Genomic DNA, 25,367 nt, shown 5'->3' on the forward strand with positions numbered 1-25,367 from the left:
ACAGATAGAGGAATTAGTCACAGTGTCCTAGACTGACTAGTGGTATAGCCCTGTTATAATATAATTGATTAGATTAGAATATTAAAAAGAGGGCAGGAGGGGTGGAGGGGTGGAAGGGATGTAGCAGCACCTTTAAAACTAACTGGTTTTTATATCTGCATGAGCTTTTGTGGATATAAACTCACTTCTTTAGATGCAGTATACAGTGTATCAGAAGAAGTAGGTTTATATCCATGAAAGCTCATGCAAAACTAAAAACCAGTTAGTCTTAGAGGTGCTACTACATTTCTTTCCGCCCATCACCAACCTTCCTCCTTTTTATGCTGCAAGGGACTAACATGGCTACTTCTTTGATTAGAATATTATTAATGTCTTCCCAGATTCAGTGCAAGATGTTGATTTTGATATAGAGAACTCAAAACCAGCCTTCTACAAAATGAGTCCCTCCAAATGTTTCGGCCTGTAACTTCCATAATTCCTGCCTACCGGATATTTTAGCAGGACCTGATTTGAGTTGCAGTCCAACATTTGGAGGGATTCATACCAGGGAAGGATGCTCTAAAGGACCTGGTTTTTGAATTTCTTAGGAAGTACCTACTTTTGTATGGATGACCCCCCTCCCCTCCCAATACTGCTCAGGCAACATAGACCCGCTGAGGAGAGCCTCTTCTGTGGATGTTATATTGACAGCCACAATGACCAGGCCTTTCTTGTTTCTTGGAACTTTGGAGTGCTCCTCTCTCACAAGCTCAGGAGCTATACTTGATTGGTCTCATTCCCTTGCATCCTTCAGGAAGCAGGCGAAGGTACTTTTGTGCTCCTGAGCCTTTGAAAGCTAGATTCTATGCATTTTCTCCATTTTATTTTGAGCTTATTTTTATTATGGGGTTTAGATGTTGGTTGGGTTTTCAGCATTTTAAATATCCAACCATAAATCTGCCTTGAGAGCGTCTCTGGAAAAGTATTACTGATAGATGAATATAGTTGTGATCCTTGCTTGTTTATATAAGTATAACATTTAGAAACCTTGGGTAGGGACTACCCACAAATTGAAGAATGTTGTAATTATTCTGAGAATTAAAACATGTGGTTAATTTGAAACTGAAACTGATGTGCTTACCTGTCATCTAGCCGATCCAGCAAGTCACCACTTATTCTGCGTCCTGGCATTGGTGGTTCCACATTGATGCTGGAGGTCTCAGTCTGCCAACCTGTAATTGAAGACAGTTCCTGTTCTGCCTGCTGCACATACTTAAGAATAGACAAGACCTTTTCTTCCGTCATCTCCTCAGACTCAACTACTTCATCAAGGTGAATATCTTCAAACAGAGATTTAAGCTTTTCTTCCATCATCTCCTCATCAGTACCAGACTTTTCTCTCTCATGCTGTTCAGTTCTTACTAAGGTTGGATGAGTCTCTTCACATTGCATTTGTTTTGGTATTTCAGCATAATTACCGAGATACTGAGGATAATCAGTCAGGTCCATCTCCTCCACCTGGATTTGGCCTGTATCTTTAGATGTTCCTTCTCTAGGCACTGAGAAATCGTATTTGCCGTCTTCCAGTGAAGTGTCTTCTTCAATCACCACTGGAGGTCCTGTTGTTGTATCATCTATGTTGCCCTGTGAAGTTACTAACACATCACTCAGTCTACTGGGAGTTCTAAGGGGTGACTCTATGCTAGAGAAATCACTACAGAAATCATCTTGATGGGAATGGGTGGGTGGCACGTAGCACAACCCAGTGGGAGTTTCCAGTTCCATTTGAATCGTGGGATAACCTATGGAAGACAGTTACATTTCGACTGATTGCAATGAAGTATGGAGCGACACATATAAGCAAGCATGCAGAATGGCTGATTAATTATATAATATGTGGCAAATACATGAGATGATAACAGCAATCTATTTAGGACTGTAATGATGGCGTAAGTTCCTTAGAGGAAACAACAAATCTGAAGTTGAAAAACCCCACTAGATTAGTAGACGTACTGCTTATTACTGTTTCAAAATGAATGGCCTACTAGACATATTGTTGAAAGTTTTCAGTTAGCTATCATTTTAATGATTTTCTAAATCTAGAATTTTTTCTAATACCCAAATGGCTGATTCTGGTATAGATTGTTGATGAATAGTTTGATGCTGGCTGGCTGTCAATACTATAATTTTGTGGTAAAATAACATTTCTGCTCTTTTGTAGTCACTCGCAATATATATATAGTAAAGAATAAGATTATATTAACAACAGCCATGTTTTTCTACAAGCCTCTTCAAAAATGTGCTTATTTCTATAGCCTGGCTTTCAAAAGATATGCTTATTTGTGAAGTATAGTCTGTAGATATTTCAATTTAGTCACTGCACTCTGAGGATGCAGTAGTTATAAAAATGGAAATGAATCTCAAAGAGGACATAAAGGTAGCACATTCTCAAACACAGTAGAGGCAAAATCTAACAGTAAAAGGATTTACATCGGAAGCTACAGAGTAGGGAGGATCTAGATATAAATTTCAGGAACAGTAAAACTATAAAGATGAGAGGAGTCTGATGAGTAAGGAGATTGTGGTGATCTTGGAGACTGAGGCGATCTTGGTGACATGGGTACAATCAGAAACACTGATCAAATAAAAAGAGAAAGAAAAGATAGGCAATGTGAATGAGAGAACAATAATCTTCTAGGACAGGGATGGCCAACTTGGAGACCTGTGGACCTCATTCAGCCTTGAAGTGACTGAATGTGGTCTACCAAATGCTAATCAACTATTTTCCCACAGGACATACGGGAAAGGATAAAGATGGCCGCTGACTGGACTCTTAAGAGAATTTGTTTTACTGTACATTATTTTCCTCTACCCATCAATCAGTGACTGCACACTGCCTAAGCTCAAATGCTTTACTGCCAAGAAACTGTTTTTGCATGGTAGTGCCAGCTTTGTTATAAAACCTGACCATCCATGATGGAGTTAGACTGTGTGGAAATCACTTAAAATGCCAGCAGTTCTGGCTGGAGAATAGAGTGGCAACAAGGAATTACAAAAGTTGTCCATCCCTGCACTAGTGGTTAGATTGAATACAGACACATAAAATGACACATGAATTGTAAATCATACTCCCACACATACATATTAGGTTGACCAGCTTGAGAAAGTGGAGAAAAAAGAGTTCATTATTATGTCCTGCCATCTAGAGAGTAATGTACACTAATGAATTCTTTCTGAATCAACTGAGAGAAGTTAAAAGCAGTCTGGTCTTGGTGAGGACAAGAAGCTTGAGGAAGGTTCAGAGGAGAGGAAGGACAGAAAGCAACAAAAGAGAAGCACATTCTCTTTGTAGGAAAAAACTCTTGTCTTATGATCAAACTGCACAAGCAACATTTCAAGAGGAATTTCTTAAAATGTTCACAGAACTTATTTCTGCAGCATGCTGCTTCAATGATTACTATTACTGCTTGGAGATGAATTAAGCTCATATGTTCTGTACACAGCCAGAAAATCTTTGCAGAAGGCAGCAAAAGGGATATGTATTTAAACAAACAAACATAAGAAACGTTCATAAGAAAACAGAATTACAGTATCAAGTACAGCACATTTTACAAAAAGACTCCTGAAAGTATTTGGAAAACATCCTATCAACAGATCTTAAAAATGAGAATTATTTTTTAATAAGAATTACGGTATAAGTGTAGCTCTATTCATGGGCCTTTTCAAGAATAAAAGCGGTTACCACTGAAAAGCAAAGATATATTTTCAATTATTTTTTTTGGACAGAGTGTTTTCATGTCTTATAATCCATGCTATAAGATCAAAAGACTGGTTTCTGTTACCCATCTGGAAGAAAAATATAATCAAAACAAAACAAGCTCAGTTTACCATCAACAGGATCATGGAAAATGTTATTTTCATCTGCAAAGCTCCTGGTGCCTGAAATGTTTCCATAATCAAATATTGGTCCTTCCAACAAGGTCACAATGTCAATCCGATTGATTTTTGTCAATACAGAAGTTAAGGCATCAGCTGTGGGCAAAATAACAATGTACATTTTTTAAAAATATCCACATTGACCATCATAATTATTTGTATTGAATATTTTAACAAATAAAGATCTTTAAAATTATATATATATATATATATATATATATATATATATATATATATTGCTAGCTGTGAATTATCTCTTTATCAAAACTCAATGTGTTTCCACGTATAAGGGTATGAAGCTGTAAAAAGGATTAATTATTGAAATATAATGTAAGTAAAACCTTATGTGCAGATATCATACTCTGCACTATATTATACATGCAAGTGTGGGCAGATGGCAAGAACACAAGGTGTGATTTCTCAGCAGCTGCCCCACACCTATGGAGCACATTCTACAGAAAGTCTTTGACTCAGAAGCAGAACTCAGGGAAAAGATCCCAGGTTCAATCCCCAGCATCTCCAAAAAAGAGAAACTAGGAGATATTCTGTTTCAAAGTGATAGAGAATCAATGCAGGTCAATGTCAACAATACTACACTAGTTAGACCTATGTTGTCATATGAGGAAAAATGAACCATTAGAAAAGATAATGATGCTAGGAAATGTGAAAGACAGTAGAAAGAGAAGAAGACCACATGCCAGATGGTTAGACTCAAGCCGGAAGCACTTGGGCCTGGGTCTACAGGTCCTGAGCAGAGAGCTTGAGGACAGGGGAGATGTCTCATCCAGAAACTCACCATGAGTCAAAGTCAACTCAAAGCAATTAACAACAACAGCAACAGGTTTCTGCATTCATAGACTCTTGCTATGAATCCAGCAAGCACAAGCGAAGCTGAGAAGGACAGTTAAAACCTTTTTATTTAAGGGAGGCTCAATGCATCTGGTTTTGCATGAACTGGAATAGAATATCTTTCTACTTCAATTTCGTTTTTTGAGTGTTTCGAGTCGAAGGATCTTTTGAAGCAAGATAGTCCTTGATAGCAATGGGAATCATCACTATTAACAATGGCATTCAGATACAATGAAAATACAGATGGCTACTTACAACTTGTTTCAAGTTTGTAATCCTTAAATATGAAATTGTGAGAGGCAGCTGGCAAGGCAATGGAGGGGGCTAGATTAAAGTACATGGGAAGGCATAATTAAGTTTCTTCTGCATTAAAATAAACCAGGGGCTTACTACCTCAGCTTTATCCATTTAAAAAAATAGCAAGATACACACAGCCATTTCCCATCCTATGACTTCAGTAAGTGTTTTTGCATAGGCAAGAAATGCAGAAGCATCAAGGTGTGTGTGTGTGTGTGTGTGTGTGTGTGTGTGTGTGTGTGTATGCAGACCACACCAGGTGACACCCTGGGGCAGGGGTACACCTGGTGGAACTTGTGTGGCTACTGGGCGAGTGGAAAAAACATTGCTTCCCTTTCTCGCTCATCAAGCAGCCATTACAGATCCCAAACGGATCTTCCAGAGGTTGCAGCACCATTCCCCCCCCCCCCCCCCGGCAACAGCTTTGCCTTCCATTCAGACTCTGGCATGCTTATTGGGCAAGTAGCCGCGCCAGACCCCAAAAGGTCCTCTGGAGGCTTTTTTTAATCCTGATATGTTGAGGTCATACATGATCATATATCACCTGATTGTCTATTCCTTGATTACACCAAATTTGATGACTTACTTCTGAACTGATTTTTTTGTGCTTGAGGTGACAATATGACGTATGCAACTTCTGTCTGTAGTCTTTAATCTGGGATAGTTAATTCATACCTATAAGTTATCACTTGAGGCTGGAGACCATTAAGGCTTGGCACTATCCCATAGGTGAACTTCACTAGTTATAGATATGAACACCTCTTTTTAAATGTTAAACTTACTTGTAGCATTTTTTCCATCTCTTGTGACCCATTTCTTTAATAACATGAAGCTCTGAGCAATCAAAGAGTTTGGGTTTTCCACCCTGATTTGGTTAATTTCATCAACAGAGAAATTCAGCTCTCTTGCCAGTTCTACAATGGGAGAAAAATAGGGAGAGAAAGGTAAGCAAATCAGTCTTACTTGAATAGCTTGTTTAGTAGTCTCACATATAAACACATAAAACTGATATAGAAGACTCAAGAGTTTGGATCATAAAATTACCTGCCCTCTTCTAATACGCTATACACAGTCCCCAAGGCAGCATGGTTTTGGGATGAGCAGAAATTGCTTCATCTTGATATCTAAGAGTTTACCTGCCCCACCTTGCAGAATTTTGGGCTGTACACTCCCTTGACCAATATTACAAATTGTTGTTCTTCTGTGCCTTTAAGTTGACTCCCACATATGGTGACCTTATCCTAATATTTTATTGGCAAGATTTCTTCATCCTTCTTGTAAGGCTGAAAGAATATGACTTGCCCAAGCTCACCCAGTGGGTATCTATGGCAAAACACAGAGTTGAACCCTGGTCTCCCAGAATCTTAGTCTAACACTTCATTACAAAGCCTCCTAAAATATTTCACCAAAGACTCTAAGCCTCAACAAGACAAAATGTACAGTTTCCCATGTGCACTAGAGTTCTGTTTTGCTACTTAGCAGCAGTAGCAGGTAGCCAGCCACTAATGACCTCACAATTGCCAGTACTGTGACCTCATAATATCTGACAAGGCAACTGTGTAGTTTCACTTCAAAGTACCACACCTGGAGGTCTATGAGTGCATCTGGGTTTTTTTCCTCTACCCTTTGCACTATAGAACTTACTTCCTTGTCTCTTTCCCAGATACTCTAAAGAATATGAGTAGACTGGAGGAGTTTAACATCTGTGGCAACCAACTCCAGCTGGAGAGTTAAAAATTATAGCCTCCCATGTGTGAACACAACAGCTCACTTTTCAATGTACTTTGCATCCAAACTAGAGAGCTCTGGGTCTAAATTACTGCACTGTACTCTGTTGGAAAGGCAAGTGCACATACAAAATGGTAAACCTTACTATTTACAATGGAGGTGTTTGAGATCTACATTTCAAGATAGGACACTCTAAAAGAGCAAAGTTAGGCCACAGGAAAATGCAAAAACAGTCTGTTGTTCCCCAAGAGCAGGCAAATTCAGCAGCCAGTTGATGAACTTACTATAACCAGTGGCTTCACAAAGGTCTTGAGGCTCAGGAAAGGGACTGAGGACAAATGTTGTGTTATCCAGGTGACATGGGTGCATTTGACATTTCTCAGCCCCCAGATGTCCATGAGCCCAAGAAGCTTTTGGTAGCACACCTGTTTTTAAAGGGCTGGGCAGCATCACTCACTGACTCTCCCTTTGGTGGTGACAGAATAGGTAATGGAAAAAGAGGATTAAGGTGCTGTTAATCTGCTCCCTTCTATATCTGAGGCTGATGGGGAAAGATAACAAAACTGCTACCAAAACCTAACATGTAACAAAATCGCGAGTAGCAACAAAGAAATGCACACTGGTTGGCTGCAGGTCTGGTTTTATTAGTGCTTTACTTCTTACAGCTATGTAACTTCTTGGGTGATGGGCCAGGTTCCACATTCTCATCCTAACCTTTTGTACAAGGTTGTTATGAGGCTTAGCTCACTAAAGGACCACCAGCAGGCAATTGTTACAAAGAAATACTCAAAAAATTATTTTGCTATTTAAGCAGTAGCAGCAATGCACATTTTTAGAAGGACTTCTTGTAATAATAATAATAATAATACATTTTATTTATAGACCGCTATTCCGCAATGATCATACTTGTACATTTCTTTCCATTTCTAAAGATACAAGCTGCCCAGAGGACTAAAATCTACTTTGCCCATACACACAGAAGGGTTCAAAAGGGTTTCCTAGTTTCTATATTAAGATCACATCATAAAATCTTACCTGTCCAGCTAAGTCCCAAGTGATCAGCCACTATTGCCATCCTTATATCTGTTCGTTCACATGGACTCTGTGGACCTGTGGTTTATAATTTCTTGATTAAAACGAGGTTGTGAAAGAGTTTTTGTCACTGACTAACAATATTTAAATACATTGTGCTATGTTAACTAGTGCTCAGATCAATTACCAAAATGACTGAGTGTCTTCAAAATCCTACTATATATATATATATATATATATATATATGGCAGATATATTGTCACAAATTTGAAAAAAAATATCACCTTTGTAAGGCCAAGTGTCAAACTACATGATGTTAATTGTGTAAATGAAACCAAACATGCTGACAACCAATGTACTAAATTGTTCAACAGTGGTTTAACTACTGATGGATAGAAAATGAAAAACAATCCACCAGTACTTAAAAGGAAAAAAAAAATGTTTTTCTATTTTGACAAAATGAGATTTTTGCTGTCAAAGTAAAATCTTCTTCTAACACCCGAATTATTACATGAATGTCTTCAGCATGCTTCACTAGCTCTTTTCTCTATAGTATAAGCTTTCATTTAAAAGGAAGAAAGAAGAGTATAAAGGACAGCACATACAGATGAGAATGACAGAATGAGAACTACAGTAAGTCACTTCACAGGCAATCACAACAGTTCATGCACTAGGATCAACAAGTTGAAAGTTTTACAAACTAGGCTTGATCTCCACGAGGTGAGCCACGAGAGCTCCAGAAACCTGACTCCCTCCATTCTCACCAGTCCTCCTCTTACTCCTCCTCCTCCTCTCACTGTCGGATTTTTCAATCTTTGATTTTAAAGATGCTGCCTCTGTTTTCATATCTCTAGCAGGCTTCGTTGTAATGGAAGGCTGGAAAACTTGAGTGGCTTCGGATAAGGACGTGTTCCTTGATGTACTGTCTTCATCTTCTTCTTCATCATCATCAATGGACACCTCGGACTGCATCTTTTTATCTTCATCGGACAGACGGTCCACCAGCTTTAAAGCCTCACCACTAATTCCCTTAAAATATTCAATAGAATGTTTACATACCTCCCTAAGCTGACTTTGCTTTACTTTAACTGTTGCTGCTGCAGTGTTTGATGTGGTAGTGGATCTTACCTTTAATGGTAATTTAGAAGGAAGTGGTTTGGCATTGCTTCTCTCTACCTGCTCTCGGTTTTGAGCTGCTGAGGTTTTTCTAGCTATGGCTAAATTATGCCTTTGTGTATTTTTTACAGGAATCTTAGACCTTACATCTACATGTGGAGATGAGCTGCTTTGTTTTCTTTTGTCAGCTTTACTATCCTGTCTGACTTTACTTGCTCTAGAGGCTTGGCTACTGCTATGTGGGATGGCTTCTTTTGCTGAAGTAGCCTTTATGGGAAGTTTTGATCTTGATCTATTCCCTACAGCCTCTGATGACTTCTGTTCTCCATTTATTTTTTGTTTACAGTGTCCATGTGCTGCACCTGTACCATTTCCTGAAGTGGTTTTCACTGGATTAGCTTTCTGCTTGGGACACTTTGGCTCAAAATGTTCATTTAGTACTATTTTACGGGTTACACTATTGGTAGGTATGGTGGATGGATCCAAATTGTTGTTGTTATTAAAATTATCTTTTTGGAAATCATGCTTTTCTGCTTCCCTAACACTTGGTTGGCTAATCATAGTTGTACTTGTAACCTCCTCTATGGGTTCATATTCTAACCCCTGAGCACCTGGCATCACAGCCTCTATCTTATCTGTCACTTCTCCAGAGATATCTTTCTTCAATGTCATGGTGGAAGCAGAAATCCCCATTTTAATAGGTGCACGCAATTTGGGGTCAACTTTAGAAGCATTAAGAGTGGCTGATGATTTCTCCGGTGAGTTACTACTCGATGTTGCTTCCAGACAATCTCCACTGGCCTGGATGATGAGCTTATGTTCAACTGCTGGTGTTTCTACTTCTCTCTCTATGTTTTTTTCTACAGTTTTGTCCCCTGACTGTGGCTGTGTGATGGCAGTGACTTTATTTTTATCCCCTTCCCCCTTGTCCCCTGACTTCCCTTCAGAAGTATGCTCACCAATCTGAAAAAATTGGAGTCTTTCTTCAACAAAATCCCTCTTGCTCATGTCAATTGCGCCACTGCGAGTCATCTCAAACATCTTCCCTTCATGAAATGGGAAGGGGTTGGGCTCACTAGTAGGTGTACTTTCATCAGTTGGAGTTCGGGCTGGAGTCGTATCTGGGGTTGTTGCTTGAGATCTGTCTTCTACAGCAAGGCCAAAAGGTTTAGACTCATCTTCCTTAGATTTGGACTCAAAAACTTCATCATCACCACGATTATTGGGCCAAGGGTCAAAATCTAGGCTTTTTGTGGCTACTGTCTTAAAAGGGGTTGCAAACTCTTCATCTACTTTGTAACTGAAATATGTGTCAGGAAACACAGTCCTGTCAGGATGCCTGCCTTCTAGAGTAAAAAAATGTGCCCCTGACTTTTGTTCAGTCTTAGTGGCACTTTTTTCAGCTGCTGGACATTTTGATAACAGCTTGTTTTCTTCCGTGCTGATTTTTTCCTCCTCCTCAATAACTTCCAGCTTGCTTTGGCTAAAACACCGGTCAGTCTGTTTCAAAATGCCTTCTGTAGCCCAGATGTCCTTTTTTATTTCTACTGCTGGACCTGCAAGTTTGGAATCACTTTCAGTCAGGCCATCATCTTCATCTTGAAGATCATACCCATCAAGAGAATCGATTTCAGTTGCATCTGTATCATGGGAGAATTCTGCAGTGGTTGCTATGGAACACTCTGTGATAGACTGGTCATTGTTTCCATTTTGTGCAATATCATTCTGGGGAGAATCAAGGCCAAGATCAAACTCATTAGACTTCCCAGTCTCTCTCTTTTCAGATGATTTTTGTTTGATGGCTTCCTTATGGTCATCTTCAGCGTCATTTAGTTTAAACATGTATCTTTTAATTGGAATGGGTTGATATAGGGATTCATCATCACTAGAGTCACTGACATCTTCTCCTGGAGGGATTGGAGAAGGTGGCTGCACTCTTATGACTGGTTCAGCAAGATGACATTTGTCATGCTCATCCTGTAAGTTTACTTCTGTCAACTCCATCTCACTCTCAGAGGAATGGCGAAGCTTTTCTGATTCTGTTTGATCAGCATCTAATGGAGGAGGAGGTGGGAACTCAATGTAAGCAACCCTGTTCCCCTTGGGTCTTTTATTAGAATCCCTGTCTATACTAGGCAACACTTTCTCAATTTTTGGTGGCTCAATTGTAGCCTGTTTTACAGAAGTTGATCTAGCTTCTGCCTCCTCCTCCGATTCTTCAGAAACCTCTGGGATAGGGCTGGGTTTACCTGGGATATAAGCTATTAGTGAGTCTGGTGTTTTAGATGTAAACTCGTAACTCACTTCTTCTGAACTAGGTGTCTCAGGTGTTAATGGGCTTTTCCCAGAGCTATCCATGAAGGATACCTGCTCTAATGTGTCATCTTCTGGACTACCTTGAGGAGAAGGAAGCTGCTTCTGCTGCCTAGTGGTATAAAAGCCCCCCCTTGTCTCTTGTACTGTTTTACTTTCTTGACTTACAATTTTTTTAATACTTCCTTGTTGCACTTCCCTTTCATACTGCCTCCCTACTTGAACAAAGCTAACATAAACGGGCAAGGTTTTTATCTCTTTTGTTCCTTCAGCTTTTGCCAAAGGGGCAGATTTCACAAAAGTATCACCATGAATGGGATCTAAGTCCCTTGAGGGAGACTCTTTTCCTGGGCTAATTTCTAAAGAATCAGGTGATTTGCTAGGGGACAATTCTGTATCCTCCACAGGAGGACTTAATTTGGTGTAACCATGTTGCCTGCTGCTAGCCAGACAAAATTCTGAATACATATTTTTATCATGCTCTGTATATTCAAAGTGTCTTGCAGCTCTTTCCTTGGCCATACTGGCATGGGACACTTTAGCTGGCAGTTCATGTCCTGCAGTTTTTATTTGTTCTTGAATCCCATCAAGAATGCCAGCTGATAACATTCTTTTTTCTTCAGAAATTCTGACTGGAATGTGGGATGTAGTCAATGATTCTTTTTTCTTTAAAGTTTTATCCATCATTTCACCAGGGCATTCCCCTTCTCTGACAAGATATTCTCGATAAAGGACTTTTTTGGATGGAGATTTTACAGTCACTTCCTTCACCTCTTTTGAACAGGATCCATTTGCTGCAACAGCGATAAGCTCACTGTCTTTGCCCCTATCTTTTGTCTCAGGATGGTCAATGTGATTTTCTTTCACTACATCCTGGACCAGTACATGGGAAAGCTTTTCTTTTTGTGTTTTGTGGGCAGAGGTCCCAGGACTTTCCCATGTTCTATAGATCTTCTGATCCCAATGCTCATTGTCTAGTGCTGTATCAGAACTTGTGCTGTATGCCAAACCTTTCACCTTCCGCTCTGCAGAGGCATCTGAAACATTGTTACTTGGAACTTCACTTCTGTGTTTGAGTACATCTGACAAAGAAGCATCTTCCGTAGCTTTGCCTTTACCCTGGATGCCTTCTTTTAATTTGCTGGCAGAAGGTTCTCTTTGTAGTGTTAGATTCCCATCAGCAAGGTCAACCTCTTTTGCATGCTTTTCTCTTGCATAAAATTGATAGACTGGGAGCTTGCTGTCTTGTAATCTTTTCACTGGGATTTTAGACTGTGGATCTTGCTTTTTATCCTCTTGAAGCAGCTCCTTATTCTTTGAGCCTATGCTCTGTTCAAACTTAAGCCTAATAGAACTGAGTTTCGACTGTTTCAGTTGAAATCCAGTCGGCAAAGCCTCAGGTGTCCTACTCTTCTGAGCAGTTCCTTTTTGTTCTCTCAACTGCTTACACTCCTCAGTCTGTTGCAGGAGAGCTCTTCTCTCAGGGCTACTTGGCAAACTTGCTGCTTTTCTTTCATCACTTTTTGGGAAGCCCTTTCCACCATAGCTGTAGGGCCCTTCTCTAGTCCAGTCATCCTTTGAACTCTGGAAGTCAGAAACTGTCCCTTTCTCAGGGCTGCTGCTAGTTGATCTGTGGCCAGATTGAGCATCTTTCTCATGTCTTTTATTTTGCTTTTTCTCGGGAGATTGCAGTTCATCATTCAATTTTTCTGTTTTGTCCCGGAAGAACTGTGATACTTCTGTCAGCTTTTCTTCTGCTTCCTTAACAGTCCTGTCCACCCTGTCTTCATACATCAACTTTTCTCTACCTCTGTCTAATCTGTTCTCAGTAAAACGCATCCACATTGCGTGCTTTGGACTACTAACATCTCCGGTATAATGTAACACTGTCACTTTATCATAATGGTCATCCTTAGACCCTTTACCTACACCATTTTCTGATATATCTTTAGAGATTTTGGTGAGGATTTCTTTTGGGGGGGCTGTGGCTATTTTGTCTCTGCATCGTTTATCAGGCCCCTGTGAGTCTGAGCTAAGGGGTAGGATATGGTCAGTAACTGACTCCTCAGTATCAGACTGAGACACATCTAGCTTTTCTGAGAGAAGCATTTTCTCAGCAAACCTGTAAGACTCCCCTCTTAGTTCTGACAACTCATCATCATGGTACTCTACTGAATGTTGACTCAAAAGCTTCAGTGTTTTGTACGAGTCATCAGACATAAGTTGGGCAGAACTAGGGCGACTGTCCTCTTCCTGAGACACTGGAGTGTTTACTCTAGAAGACTCCAGATAAGAAGGAAGTGACTCTTCTGCTGTAAGTTCTTCTTCTTCTTGCTGACCTTGTTCATCGGAACAAGGAAGAGCCTCATGTTTTTCCAAATCACCTCGAGGCAAGTCTTTCTGATAAACATACATTTCTTTCTCAGGATGCTTTTTTGTTTCTCTAATAATGACTTCAGTAGGTTCAGCCTCATTACCTTTTTCAATATGGACCTCTATTATACGCTCCAGTTTGGGTTTCATTTTGCTGTCCTTCTCTGTAAGTTGTGGAGAAATTTCAGTAGACTTGCTAGCATCTGGTGTTACTGAAGACTTATGTTCAAACAGACCTGCCAACTCTTTGGAAGGGTCACGTCCTGACTGAAAAGCTTTCATTATATCATGGACAGACATGGTTTCCTCAATTCTTTCTGAAGAACTCTCAGTGCACGGAGGCTTATGGTAAACCATTCTGGTTGTAGTAGTTATATGAGTTTCTTCTTTCACTCGGACACCTTTACTAAGAACACTCTTGTGCTCATCATCTTCACTACTGGCTTTCATTTGAAAAGCTTTCATTTTCTCTTTGATAGAACCTCCATTTGGTCGGGCTTCCAACTCCATAAAAGTGGGTGCTATTTTTGTTGGCGGTGGCTCTTCTGCTTGTGGTTCAGGAACCTCTTCTGGTGAAGGCTCATAGCTACGAATAACATGAACCACCTCAGTTCTTGTCTCTGTAATGACAGGAGGAATGGGTACATCATGGAAAAGTGGTTTGGGTCCTGTGCTCTCTGCGCTTTGTGGGGCTGAAGGAGTTTTCTCACTTCTTGTCTCAAAGCCACTGTCAGATAAAGGACTTTTGTCTTGGTCATGTTGGGAAAAGTCATCTGGAGATTCCAAAATGGTATCAGTTCCAAAAAAGGAATCTGCAATTTTACACAACTCCTTTTCTGAAGTAGAAGGCCTCATGGAGGCTGGAGGCATTTTAAGTTTATGTTCTTGCAATGCAATGGCTGGCTTTAAAACTCTTTTTTGTCTTTCTTCACCTTCTCTTTTTCCTTCTTCAAATTTGTACTTTAAACTCGCCAGTGAACTGCTACCAATATCGTTTGTCAAATAATCAATGACTTTAGTCAAGTTATAATCCTTTTCAGATACAGCCTTTGCTTTAATCTGCACCTTTTCAGGAATAGATATAGGAGGACATGTCATGCCTTGCCGTCTTGCTTCATCAATCTCATCTGCACTGAACTCTACCCATTCATCCTCAGATGAGTGTCCTTTATCACTTTTGGATAGCTTGGTTGATGCTTTATTTTCTAAACACACATCTTTTTTCAGTATCTCACTAACTTTTACTAGGTCCTCTTTAACTTTCTCAACAAGTTTAAAAGGTTCTTCATCATCTATTCTACCCTCTTTTGTTAACTCTGGCTGGAATGCCTTGTCCTCCATTACATCTGTCTGCAATATTGCTGTCATTCTTATTAGGTCCTCTTTCATGTCAGCCACATCTTTTAATATCTCCTGACTAGAAGATAAAGAAGATGGTGTAGACAACTTAAGAGCAGAGGGTGCTAAAAACAAGGATGATTTTACAGGAGATGAGGTTCGATTAAAGTGAGGCTGTGTGCGTGTCTCTGTAGTCAATGTTTTAATAGGCGATAGCAATGCAGCTGCCGATTTTGTAAGGGAAGATGATTCTGGGAGCTTCTTTAGTGCTGGTTCAGACAAAACATTGACTACAGAATATACTGGCACTGTGATTGTTGATGAAGTTACTGACGAGGTAGTTGCTGATATTGACCCAAGAGATGTGTACAGTACACCTGCAGAAGGAGTTCTTATTGACTGAAAGGCTGATGGAGTTGAAGACACATGTGACCTGAGTGGAGAAAATGGCATTGCAGTAGTGGTTGGAAACATTTTCTCAACGGCATCAGTGGCTGCGTTAACAGCACAACTTGCAGAACTGGCTGCTGCAGTAATCTTGTCTTGAAATGCGGCAGTGGCTTTGGATCCATTGATTAAACTGGCAGGGGATGGATATTTCAAAGGTGACATGGATCCGTTAACCATTGCTACCTCTGTATGCCCAACTGTGTGTTTCGCAGGGGATGTGAGGGATGAAGCCATCGTGACTTTAGATGATGAAAGAGCATCAACTGCTGACTTAGCAGGAGACACCACAGATTTTAAAGGTGAAGATAAAAGCGGTGATGCTGATGTGATGATTGATTTAAATGGCAAACTTGAAGAATACATGTTAATGTTCGATTTGGGAGATGCTGGAGGCGTCATGGTAATGGATGATCTCTCCAAAAGAGACCCAGCTGTAGTCACTGGAGATGTCCGAGAGGGGAATGCAGAAGCGGATGCCAGCCCTTTCAAACTAGTGGCTTCTGTGACTGTGGGAGCTCTGACGAAAGAACCAGAAGAGACTTGGATATTGTATGGAGACTGCGAAACCACGGTTTTTATTGGTGAGGAGATTGTCCGAAATGATCTAATTGGAGAAGCTACATCACTAACAGATTTAATTGAAGATGTAGTGGAGGCTCCTAATGTGGATTTGATTGGTGAAGCAGAAGAAACAGACCATATTGATTTTAATGGGGAAGCTGTTGGAGTGTTAGAGGAAGAGCTTGATAGGGAAGTGAAGCCTGATTTGGTTTGCCCAGGCACAGTAATTGGTGCTGTTGTCCATGACTGATAGGGTCTTGCTGAAAAGAATGGCTTGTATGAATAGGTAGTAGGTAGGGATCTTGCTGCTCCTGCACTTCGTTCAACTGTTTCTTAAATTGTTAAACCAAAAAAATATAACGTAAAAATCAACAAAAATGGTTGAAAAACAGAGAGACCAGAGAAGAAAATTGGTCAGTAAACGTTGTAATATTACAAAAAAAGCAAGTACAACTGTTTGTATGAATTAGAATGAAGTAGGTAAAATCAACAGCTAAACAGGAGGGTAAAAAATAGGAATGAGCCACGGAATTATGATCATAAATTAACAAAAGAAACAGAAAAACAACATGAAATGGAAGACAGAAAAGCACAAGGCAACCAAGTCTGCAAACAATGAAAAAACAGAAAACACCAAGAAGGAGTCCATTATGATCCAAAGTAATAGCCACAACCAAAAATTCTTCTCTTACTTCCTATTGACTTTCTGATGTGCTAAATTTGAAATATTAAATATCTCAGCTCAAGTTTGCCTGTTATCATTATGCCTTTGCTTTGTGCAAATATCAGAATTGTCCTTTGAGAAATTTCTGTCATTATATCCTTAGCAGTTTCATTAATACATTGTATAATTGTATAGCAGTCCAGTTAATACAAAACAGTATAAACTTGTGCAAATAACACTGAGTAGCTAAAGTCTGCTTTGAAAACCACTCTGAACTATTTCATGCAGAACCCAAAATACCTTTAAAGTGACAGGCAATTGATGTGCAAATTGTGAAGCAACGGGAATAAAGTCAAATCACTCTCTCTCCCATGCACATTTCGTATATGCTTCACGCTCACAAAGCCAATAAGAGCAAGAACTTTTCTAACTCAAGAATTAAAAGAAGCACTTCCCATTTTGCATTTGTTGGCTTTCATGCGGTATCCCTTTTACTTGGTCAAACTTAAAAGAAAAAAGCTTCACATGAAATGGCTTTAATAAGCATTTGTCATACACAAAAAATGGGAAATACAGTTGATGAAAAAACGTGAGCAAGCAAAGCAACCAAAATTTTATTCATGCAGAGTTTATCATGTCAAAACAAGCACATGGAATAAAATACTCTGTACAGTGTATTTATGCAGAATACATAAAAGTTCAAAATCTTTCCACAAGAGGCGGTTTAAAAGAAGAGTACACTTTTTCTACAGGAAACAATGTCTTGGTACCTTTTAAGGACAGTTTTCATAGCAATTCAAAGACAGGCAAGTGGCTATTGAAGAGTGCAGCTTTGGAATGCTTATTTAAAAATGTAAATACCTACTATTTGTGTTTATAAAGATAAATGGTTAAACTTAGTGATTACTACTTATTTAAAGAATAATCATGTGTTACTATAGGACTGTTTTTAGGTAACATTAAAATACACTATAAAAAAATATAAAAGGGGGGCAAAAAGAACTAAAAGTTTCCCAAGACTGTAATGTTTTCAGAGTGGAGAATAAATGTCACTCATTAGAAGACAAAAATAATGCTGCTACCAACTGCTATATTACTTTCCCAAAAATATAACCATTATGCCCCCATTACTACCTAAAGTAATTGTCGGGAGCAGGCCTTTGCCACCTGAGATGAGAGTGAAGCATTGCCATGGTTTGCTCCCTATTCCTGTTTGCTTGCTAACCAGCTGGCCACTGCTGAATCCAACCCTGCCATTCAGAAAGGAGGAGCAATGGTGGCAGGAGTGATAGAAGCAGCAGAACTCGCAGTTGTGAGGATGAAGGCAACAGTAACCAAAGCACTGACACCACCACTGAGAGCCTGGTTCTGTGAGAAGGGCAAAAGTGTCTATGAAAACTGATTTCTCAAGACCCAGAGCCAAGCACTCATAAAGCTCCCACATTTGTCACCAAATTTCTCCTTTGTGAGTGAGAGGAGGTTTATATGGGTGTAAGTTGGCTCTTAGGTAAGAGAACAGAGTAAGGAAAGACAACGTTGCCACTGTCAAGAAAAGTAAAAAATTTCAGGATCTGGAGAGCTATGTTGCTTAGCGGGAAAGGGCCTGCCAGGAAGAGACAAGGAGTAACAAATTTGCCACCACTAGCACCCAGCCATCTGAATTTATTGCCCCAGTGAAGCCAATAGCAGGATTGGCCCTGTTTTTGATACCAGTTTAGTCCCATCCTGTTTGCCCATACTTTTAATAGGAAACTATTTGTTTGACTTAATTTATCAGTATCACTACTGCTGCTTGGAAAGTGTTTTTTAATCTGTTTCTTCAGACCACTTGTTGTTATCAGTGAGTCCCCTGTTTTTCATTCTATCAATTTTGTGAGCTGCCTGGGGAGTATTTTAGTAGAAAAATACTCCCCAGTTTATTTGATATAATATATATAAATAATATATATCAAATAAACTGAAGTCACTGACTAGAACAGTCAGCTCTAGAGTGACAGGGGTATGACATCACCAGTATCTTTTGATACAGGAATAACAAGTTTGTAAGTTACCAGTAGTGGCCCTCCTTCTTCAGCCAGAGGCCCAGCTTCATCTTATCAGAGAAGCCTCCAGTAAAGTGGAAAACCTGGTCTTGTCAATAAAGAACTTGAAATAAATTTAATACACATGTTTTAGAAGAGGTGTATGGGTTTGGCAATAGGGACTGTTGCTGTGAAATCCAAGTTGCTAATCATTTTGGCAACATGAACTCCTCCAGTGGAATCAGAGCATTCGCTGTATGGACCTTATCACACGAGCCACTTACCATGCTGGAATCGTGGCCCAAACACTTCAGAAGCATGGAGTTGGGATTGCTGGTTGTGCTTCTGAAGCATCACTGAAACGCGTCCTGCTCATTTCCCATCAACAAATCATTCATGGAGAAGCCATTTTTGTAATAATGGAATCTTCCGTTATTGCAAAAATGGCTTCTCTGCAAACAATTTGTTGACAGGAGAAAAGCAAAGTGCCTCAATGACGTTTGAGAAGCGTGACCGGTGATCTGAAGTGTTTGGGCCACATTTCCAGCACGGTAAGTGGCTCGTGTGATAAGGTCTCATGTGCAGTTCTCTACTGTATGTTTAGACTACATATTTGAATCTCAGTCTTGTGTTTGGTCTGTCAGTATATTATTTCCTGTGTGGCTCATGATGAGTTTTAACCACCTTGCCTCCATAAAAGGTAGGAGAAAACCCCATCTTCGTTTGCTATGGAAACAGAGATCCCATACCATTGAACCTTCTGGTCCATAGATACTTCAAGAGCTGACATGGAGCTTATTAGTCCAAATTTCAGGAGTTGACTGTGCACTTGGATAACTGAATTGGCTTTTTCCTATTAGATTAGGCTTTCCAAATGATATCAAATGCAACATTTATAGAAAAAATGTCTCTTTTTTGTGAGAGATCAGTTTACAGTGTTAGTACATTTGTTAAGAAACTCACTCATTCCAGGCTCAGTCAGATAGCTGTAGCGCTTACGTAAAGCAAGGGATACAAAGTTCTGGCGCCGGTCCGTTTTCTCCGTCTGCAACAAAACATATTTCTTTTTGGTACCGTTAAGTTAACTCAAGCTGTCATCTTGAGCAGATTTCTTTCTATCTCTCTGTTAATGATGTACTGATATCTCACTTTTCCAAATTTTCAAGGTGGTAGACAGGATATGCAAATACTTGTACAAAATAAAAAGGGAAAACTACCACAACTGCATCTTATGCTCATGCTTTTAGATCTTTTAGAGATCTAACTGTATGTGCAATAAAATGGGCTATGAATCCACATGGAGAATTGAAGAAGGGAAAGGAACTTGCTTGTAACTATCTTGTCCTTCCTCACTATTGTGCTTGAATCTATCAAACATTCTGTAGGGTAGATCATTGTGAGGCAAAGTGACTGTCCCAAGGCCAACCCATGTTCCTAATGGCTAGATGTGCAATAGAGTCCACTTCTCTCACATCCAAGCCAAGTATGCCTCTATCTGCTATAGCAATTATAGCTACATTTTCGACAAACTGGGTTTACTTTATATTATACTCTATCTTTGTTTTCAGTTTTCCTGCGTTCCACCACTGGTTCACACCTCTTCTCAAAACTTACACAAACAACCAGGGCTAGATTTGAGGGTAAATTTACTCCCATGCATTTATGGCTTACAACTTAAGATGTACGGTGTCATGGATGAATGAATATGTAAGCTGCTATTTCATTGCAAATACATTTTGGAGGGGAAACGACCACTTGAGCAGGTATCTTAGGGTGCTCTGGGATTCAGTGAGAACAGGCATTGGATGGTTTGAAGTCAAAGAAAGTCTTGTGACTTGGAACATAATAAGCAAACTTTTGACAGGCCAATGTCTATTAGGACGTCTGTCTATCCTAACCTACAGGAAAAACACCATTTGGCCTTGCAGTATCTGAGAGATTCTGTGGTCGCTTTAAAACAGGGTCTCCTAGATTCCCATGTAAATCTATTCATTGTTAGGGAAGTGAAGAGAGAGAATAAGTTATGGAAGGGAGCATGAGCCCAGGATTGCTCTCACTATCACCCCAGAACAACTGTCATTCAGGTTATGAAACAGATGTGTATATATTCTTTTTTAAAAACACAGGCACATATTTTTAAGACATAGATATTAAGATGAATGCTGGTAAAACATAAGACTAAAAATGGCCTCAGCAACTTGTTAATCATGTAAGATCTGACCAGGAATTACATCATTCACTCATTTGATTATGCTGACATAAGCCATTGTTTTAACTGCTACGATTTTGCCCATCCCCATGATATGACATTTTCCTCATGATTTATTTAATTTATATCCTGCCTTTTCTCCTTGCAAAGAACCCATTACTGTAATTATTTCTAGCTACACATACAAGCACCCAGACAAAAGGCTAAAGTTACACACACCAATATAGCCAAAACATAGGGGAATAAGTATTTTCTCCAAATTAATACATAAACCACAGTGTACACTTACTTTGAAGTAAGCACATAAAGGACAAAAAAGGAATAGAAGTGGATTCTTTGTTTAAAAAATATGCACAAATGCAGAGAGGTGGATAGAGAGTAGGATACAACTGTTAACTGATAACGTGTACCATGAGATTTTATGTGGGTTTTTAAATCTTTATTTAATAAAGCTTACAGAAGGTTGATTAGGTATTTTATGATATAGATTAGCTTGAAAATAAATAAAAATCAGAGTTATAAAATAATTCAAATCATCATTTATTTCTAACATACTTATTTCATTTATTTCCCTTCTCCTTTTGTGTTGTGTCTTTTTAGATTGTAAACCTGAGGGCAGGGAACAGTCTATTATCCCCTCTGTTGTAAGCCGCCTGGATTCCCAGTGATTGGGCGGCATATAAATAAATCCTATTATTATTATTATTATTATTATTATTATTATTATTATTATTATTGGCATTATATAATGGGAATGCTTGTGCAATATCTAAGAATATCCTCTAAACCCTAATTATATTTTTATTGACTTTATTGAGAAAGTAGAACACATGCTTACTTTCCATCTCTAAAATTATGGGGACTCTTAAGATGCTTGATTTTAGCTGGATAATGCTTTAACCTTTTTAGACAAAGTTTAATCTTTATCATGTTTCTTTAAAAGAGGGCATAGTATTCACGGACTGAAGAAAATAGTCATAAATATATCAAAGAAAATGGGAACAAACAAAAAATGCCATTGTGCTGATCTACCTCCCTCTGCTAAGATGCGAGTGGCTTGCCATGTCTAGCCAGATGTCCTTGTTTTAAGCAATCAAAAGTGCATTAGTAATTGTGAAAACAACTGGGCCTGGAATATATGGGTATTAGAGTTTGAAAGGGCTTCACCTCCCTGCATTGGAACCAGGAGGTGAGGTGAACACTTCAAGATAATGTGGTTTGCTGACTGCACTCCCTATTAAAGAGGCTTAAAAGGAATATTTGAAGGATTGGGACCAAACAGAAGTAGAAGGAATACAGACATGAATGCTGTCCCAAAAACACTAGTATAAGAGCTTGCACAAACTTCATAACATGGAGTAGGTTTATGCAGAAAATTAGTGCTGGATTTAGTTTTACTTGTCTTGTGCCAAATTCTATTGTAAGTTTGTGAAACAGTCCTTTTATGAGCAGAAAGCAACATCTGCATGCTGAAGGGCAGCTTTGGATTCAACTGGCAATTTTCAAGATGTAGCCACTCAAATTTATTACTTAGACATTATTGCTTGGTTTTATTCAGGTAAATGAATGAAGGGAAATGATTAAATCTCTGTGTAGGCAGTGGTGGTGTCCTCTCCAGGCCCCTGGTGTTCAAACTACTCCTGTTAAGAGGAGAAGCAGGATGAATGCTGAGAGTTTTATATAAGGAATATAAGGGCTTCCTTTTATGGGAAATAGCCAGGAAAGGGAAATAGCATATTCCATTTAAGGCTGGGGTGGAAGGATGAAATGGGATTCCTTCTCAAATGTTCTGCTCCATAAGCTCCATGCATAGAAGAATGAGCACTGTACCCATATTGTTGTAAGTACTACCTTAAATTTCATCTCATGCCTACATTTAAAAAAAAAATGGTAATGAAGTACTGTATACACATACATACAATTTAATTCAGTTATTGTATTTATGTGCTACTGAAGGGCCCTAAAAACCCTAAAGGCACCAGATCATATTTGATCTTGGAAACTAGGCAGGATCAGCACTTGTTAGATTTGGACGGGAGACGACTAATGAATCCCAGGTGCTGTAGGCTATATTTCAGAAGAAGGAACTGGCAAAACAACCTATGAATAATAATTTTAAAAAACCTGTGAAATTCATGGGGCTGCCCTAAGTCGACAGACGACTTGAAGGCACACACACACATGCACACACACACATGTTCTACTATATTTTTTATTGGATACAACTTCTGATTCTAATAAAAATAAAATAAAAGACAATGTTTATATTACCTCATCCTCTTGATCTGACTCTGTTTCCTTTTGGTCCAAAGATGCATTGCAGAGACAAGGAATATTATAATGGACAGCAGGGAAAAGAGTATCAGGATATGAAAAGGACCAAGTAAGGGAGCACAAAAATGCAAGCTATTTATAAAAGTCAAAGCAATTCCAAAATGTCAACAGAAAATAAATTTACAAACAAAACTCTACACTGAATGCAAATCAACACATGACATTACTAAAAGCATAAAGTCTATGAGCTCTAAGCAGAAGCATGAACTATGAATAGAGGACCAATAATAATAAAAAAAATGAACTAAACACCATAGTAAGAAGCAAATTCAAAACACTGTCAGCATACGTGAAAACATTTAACACATAAAGCAGGCTTAATCTGATTGCAAGGCATTCATTCCCATTACTAATATTTCATTATAATCAGCAAAAATTAAAGTTAACTGAATAATATTGAATGTGTCTCAGCATGCGTACCTTTTTGTGTGCTGGCAGAGTGATGTTCAAGTTGCAAACAGCTGTCTGTGGCAGACCCTTTGTAGTCTTTGGTTCTTTCAAAAATGATAAGCGACCACAAGGTTCTTGGCTGGTGTCTCTAATCTATAAATAAGTAAAATGTCTGTAAACTAGTTTGAAATGGCGAAAGTTACCTAGGATTCCATTTTAATTGCATTTAGTTGCTGCCTTTGATTTAAAAACAAAACCACAAGGAAAAACAAGAGATGGCTTCTTTGATCACAGGGAAGGAAGATGCCTGAAGGTTGACTGATCAAGGCAGGGTCCCCAAATCAATCATCCCACACATAAACACACTGCACAAATTATGTTGCATTATTCCCCTTATAGAAGGTTGCAAATAGAATGCAAATATAAGACTCCTTTATTGTTTCAGTAGTTTTTATAAGAGTGGTTTCATATTACTGAGTAAAGTTGCCCAACATTTGAGACTGTATTTATTCATTAAAAACATTTATATGCTGCTCAATATAGAATACAATTTTAAATATAAAAGTGTGAACCCCAACACACAGGCACACCCGAAACACAAAGTCAATTGGCAGTGGTAAAAAGGACTCATTAAGTAAATACATAAAGAATCCAACACCTCCATCTTTTAAAAACAGTCAGATCACCAAATATTTTTTGTGGGTGTTGTTCCATAATCTGGACACTACTACCCCAACCATGACCTACCTCACCAGGTGGAGTCAGAACATAAAAGAAAAGAGTCTTGGCAGATACTATTAATGAAATGGGAAGCTTGTGTAGGAGAAGATACTGGTATCCTAAGGCATTAAGATTTTACAGTTCAAAAGAAAGCAACCACATTGTTTCGGGAAGCCAAAAGGAAGGCAACAACATACACCTGGCCATAATTTATCGAAGGCACAAGGAAAGTATCATGTAGAGACTGGTAAACACAGAAGATGAATAACATGAGAATTTCTCTAGACAGAGATAGGTGTGTTACATAGTAGTTTAATGCACCATTAATCAGTATCTCCAAACTTTTGAGTGGGTATGCAATTTATAGAAGGCATGAGGAAGGTATCATGTACAGACTGGTAACCACAGCAGATGAATAACATGAGAACTTCTCTACAAGGAGATAGGTGTGTTACACAGTAGTTTAAGGCACCATTAATTTGTATCTCCAAACTTTTGAGTGGCTACGAAAGTACGAAAAGAATTAAAATCTTAACAAAATTACATGAACAAAATATAGAGGTGGTTAAACTAAAAAAGTAGCAGGTTGGTCTTCCAAAGTTTGCTTTAAAGGAGGTTGATAACGCAAAGCTCTCCCAAGACCAGCAGGAAGATATGTTGATGCTCATCCTTGGGAATTTCATTCCAGATCAATGGGCTCCCTTTCTGCCTCCAGCCTAGATGTTCAGGAATACTTTAAGTGGGTTCAACTATCATTACTGATAGATAGAGGAAAATTCAGGCAAGTGGTACCAAAAATGTTACACCTATATTATTACAGTGATAATTATTCACCTCCCCTGTTACAATTCCAGTGGCTTTACTTTTTACCTTTATAGAAAATGGCAGTCTGTTTTCTTTGAAAGCATAAAAATTAAATACAAGTTGCTGTCCTCCTTTTGTCAAAGGGGCTAGATTCCCATAGCAATCCACATAGATTGGCTTTCCTTCCAAAACCTATTGGGTCAAGAAAACATTTGTTAGAGCTATTCCAGTGCTCAAAGTATCCACCATAAAC

The 25,367-nt window shown here is 39.0% G+C and overlaps 1 protein-coding gene across 10 annotated transcripts in view; it reads right to left on the bottom strand.

Moving 5' to 3' along the window:
- ANK3 (ankyrin 3) overlaps positions 1 to 25,367 on the bottom strand; it is a 284,245-nt gene that overhangs the window by 13,285 nt on the left and 245,593 nt on the right. For 4 of the 10 annotated variants that reach the window (XM_042458759.1, XM_042458761.1, XM_042458770.1 and 1 more), the window contains 9 exons: positions 25,181 to 25,306; positions 23,621 to 23,743; positions 23,138 to 23,164; positions 19,621 to 19,702; positions 8,586 to 16,304; positions 7,825 to 7,899; positions 5,844 to 5,975; positions 3,868 to 4,011; positions 1,121 to 1,211 (listed from right to left, as the gene is read on the bottom strand). In XM_042458759.1, coding sequence (XP_042314693.1) covers positions 1,121 to 1,211; positions 3,868 to 4,011; positions 5,844 to 5,975; positions 7,825 to 7,899; positions 8,586 to 16,304; positions 19,621 to 19,702; positions 23,138 to 23,164; positions 23,621 to 23,743; positions 25,181 to 25,306 — 8,519 coding nt within the window. Of the gene's footprint in view, positions 1 to 1,120; positions 1,782 to 3,867; positions 4,012 to 5,843; positions 5,976 to 7,824; positions 7,900 to 8,585; positions 16,305 to 19,620; positions 19,703 to 23,137; positions 23,165 to 23,620; positions 23,744 to 25,180; positions 25,307 to 25,367 lie in introns of all 10 variants that reach the window. The other 6 variants (XM_042458766.1, XM_042458765.1, XM_042458764.1 and 3 more) reach the window with 2 other exon arrangements.

Source organism: Sceloporus undulatus, chromosome 3, assembly GCF_019175285.1.
Source record: "Sceloporus undulatus isolate JIND9_A2432 ecotype Alabama chromosome 3, SceUnd_v1.1, whole genome shotgun sequence".
NCBI classification, from domain to species: Eukaryota; Metazoa; Chordata; class Lepidosauria; order Squamata; family Phrynosomatidae; genus Sceloporus; species Sceloporus undulatus.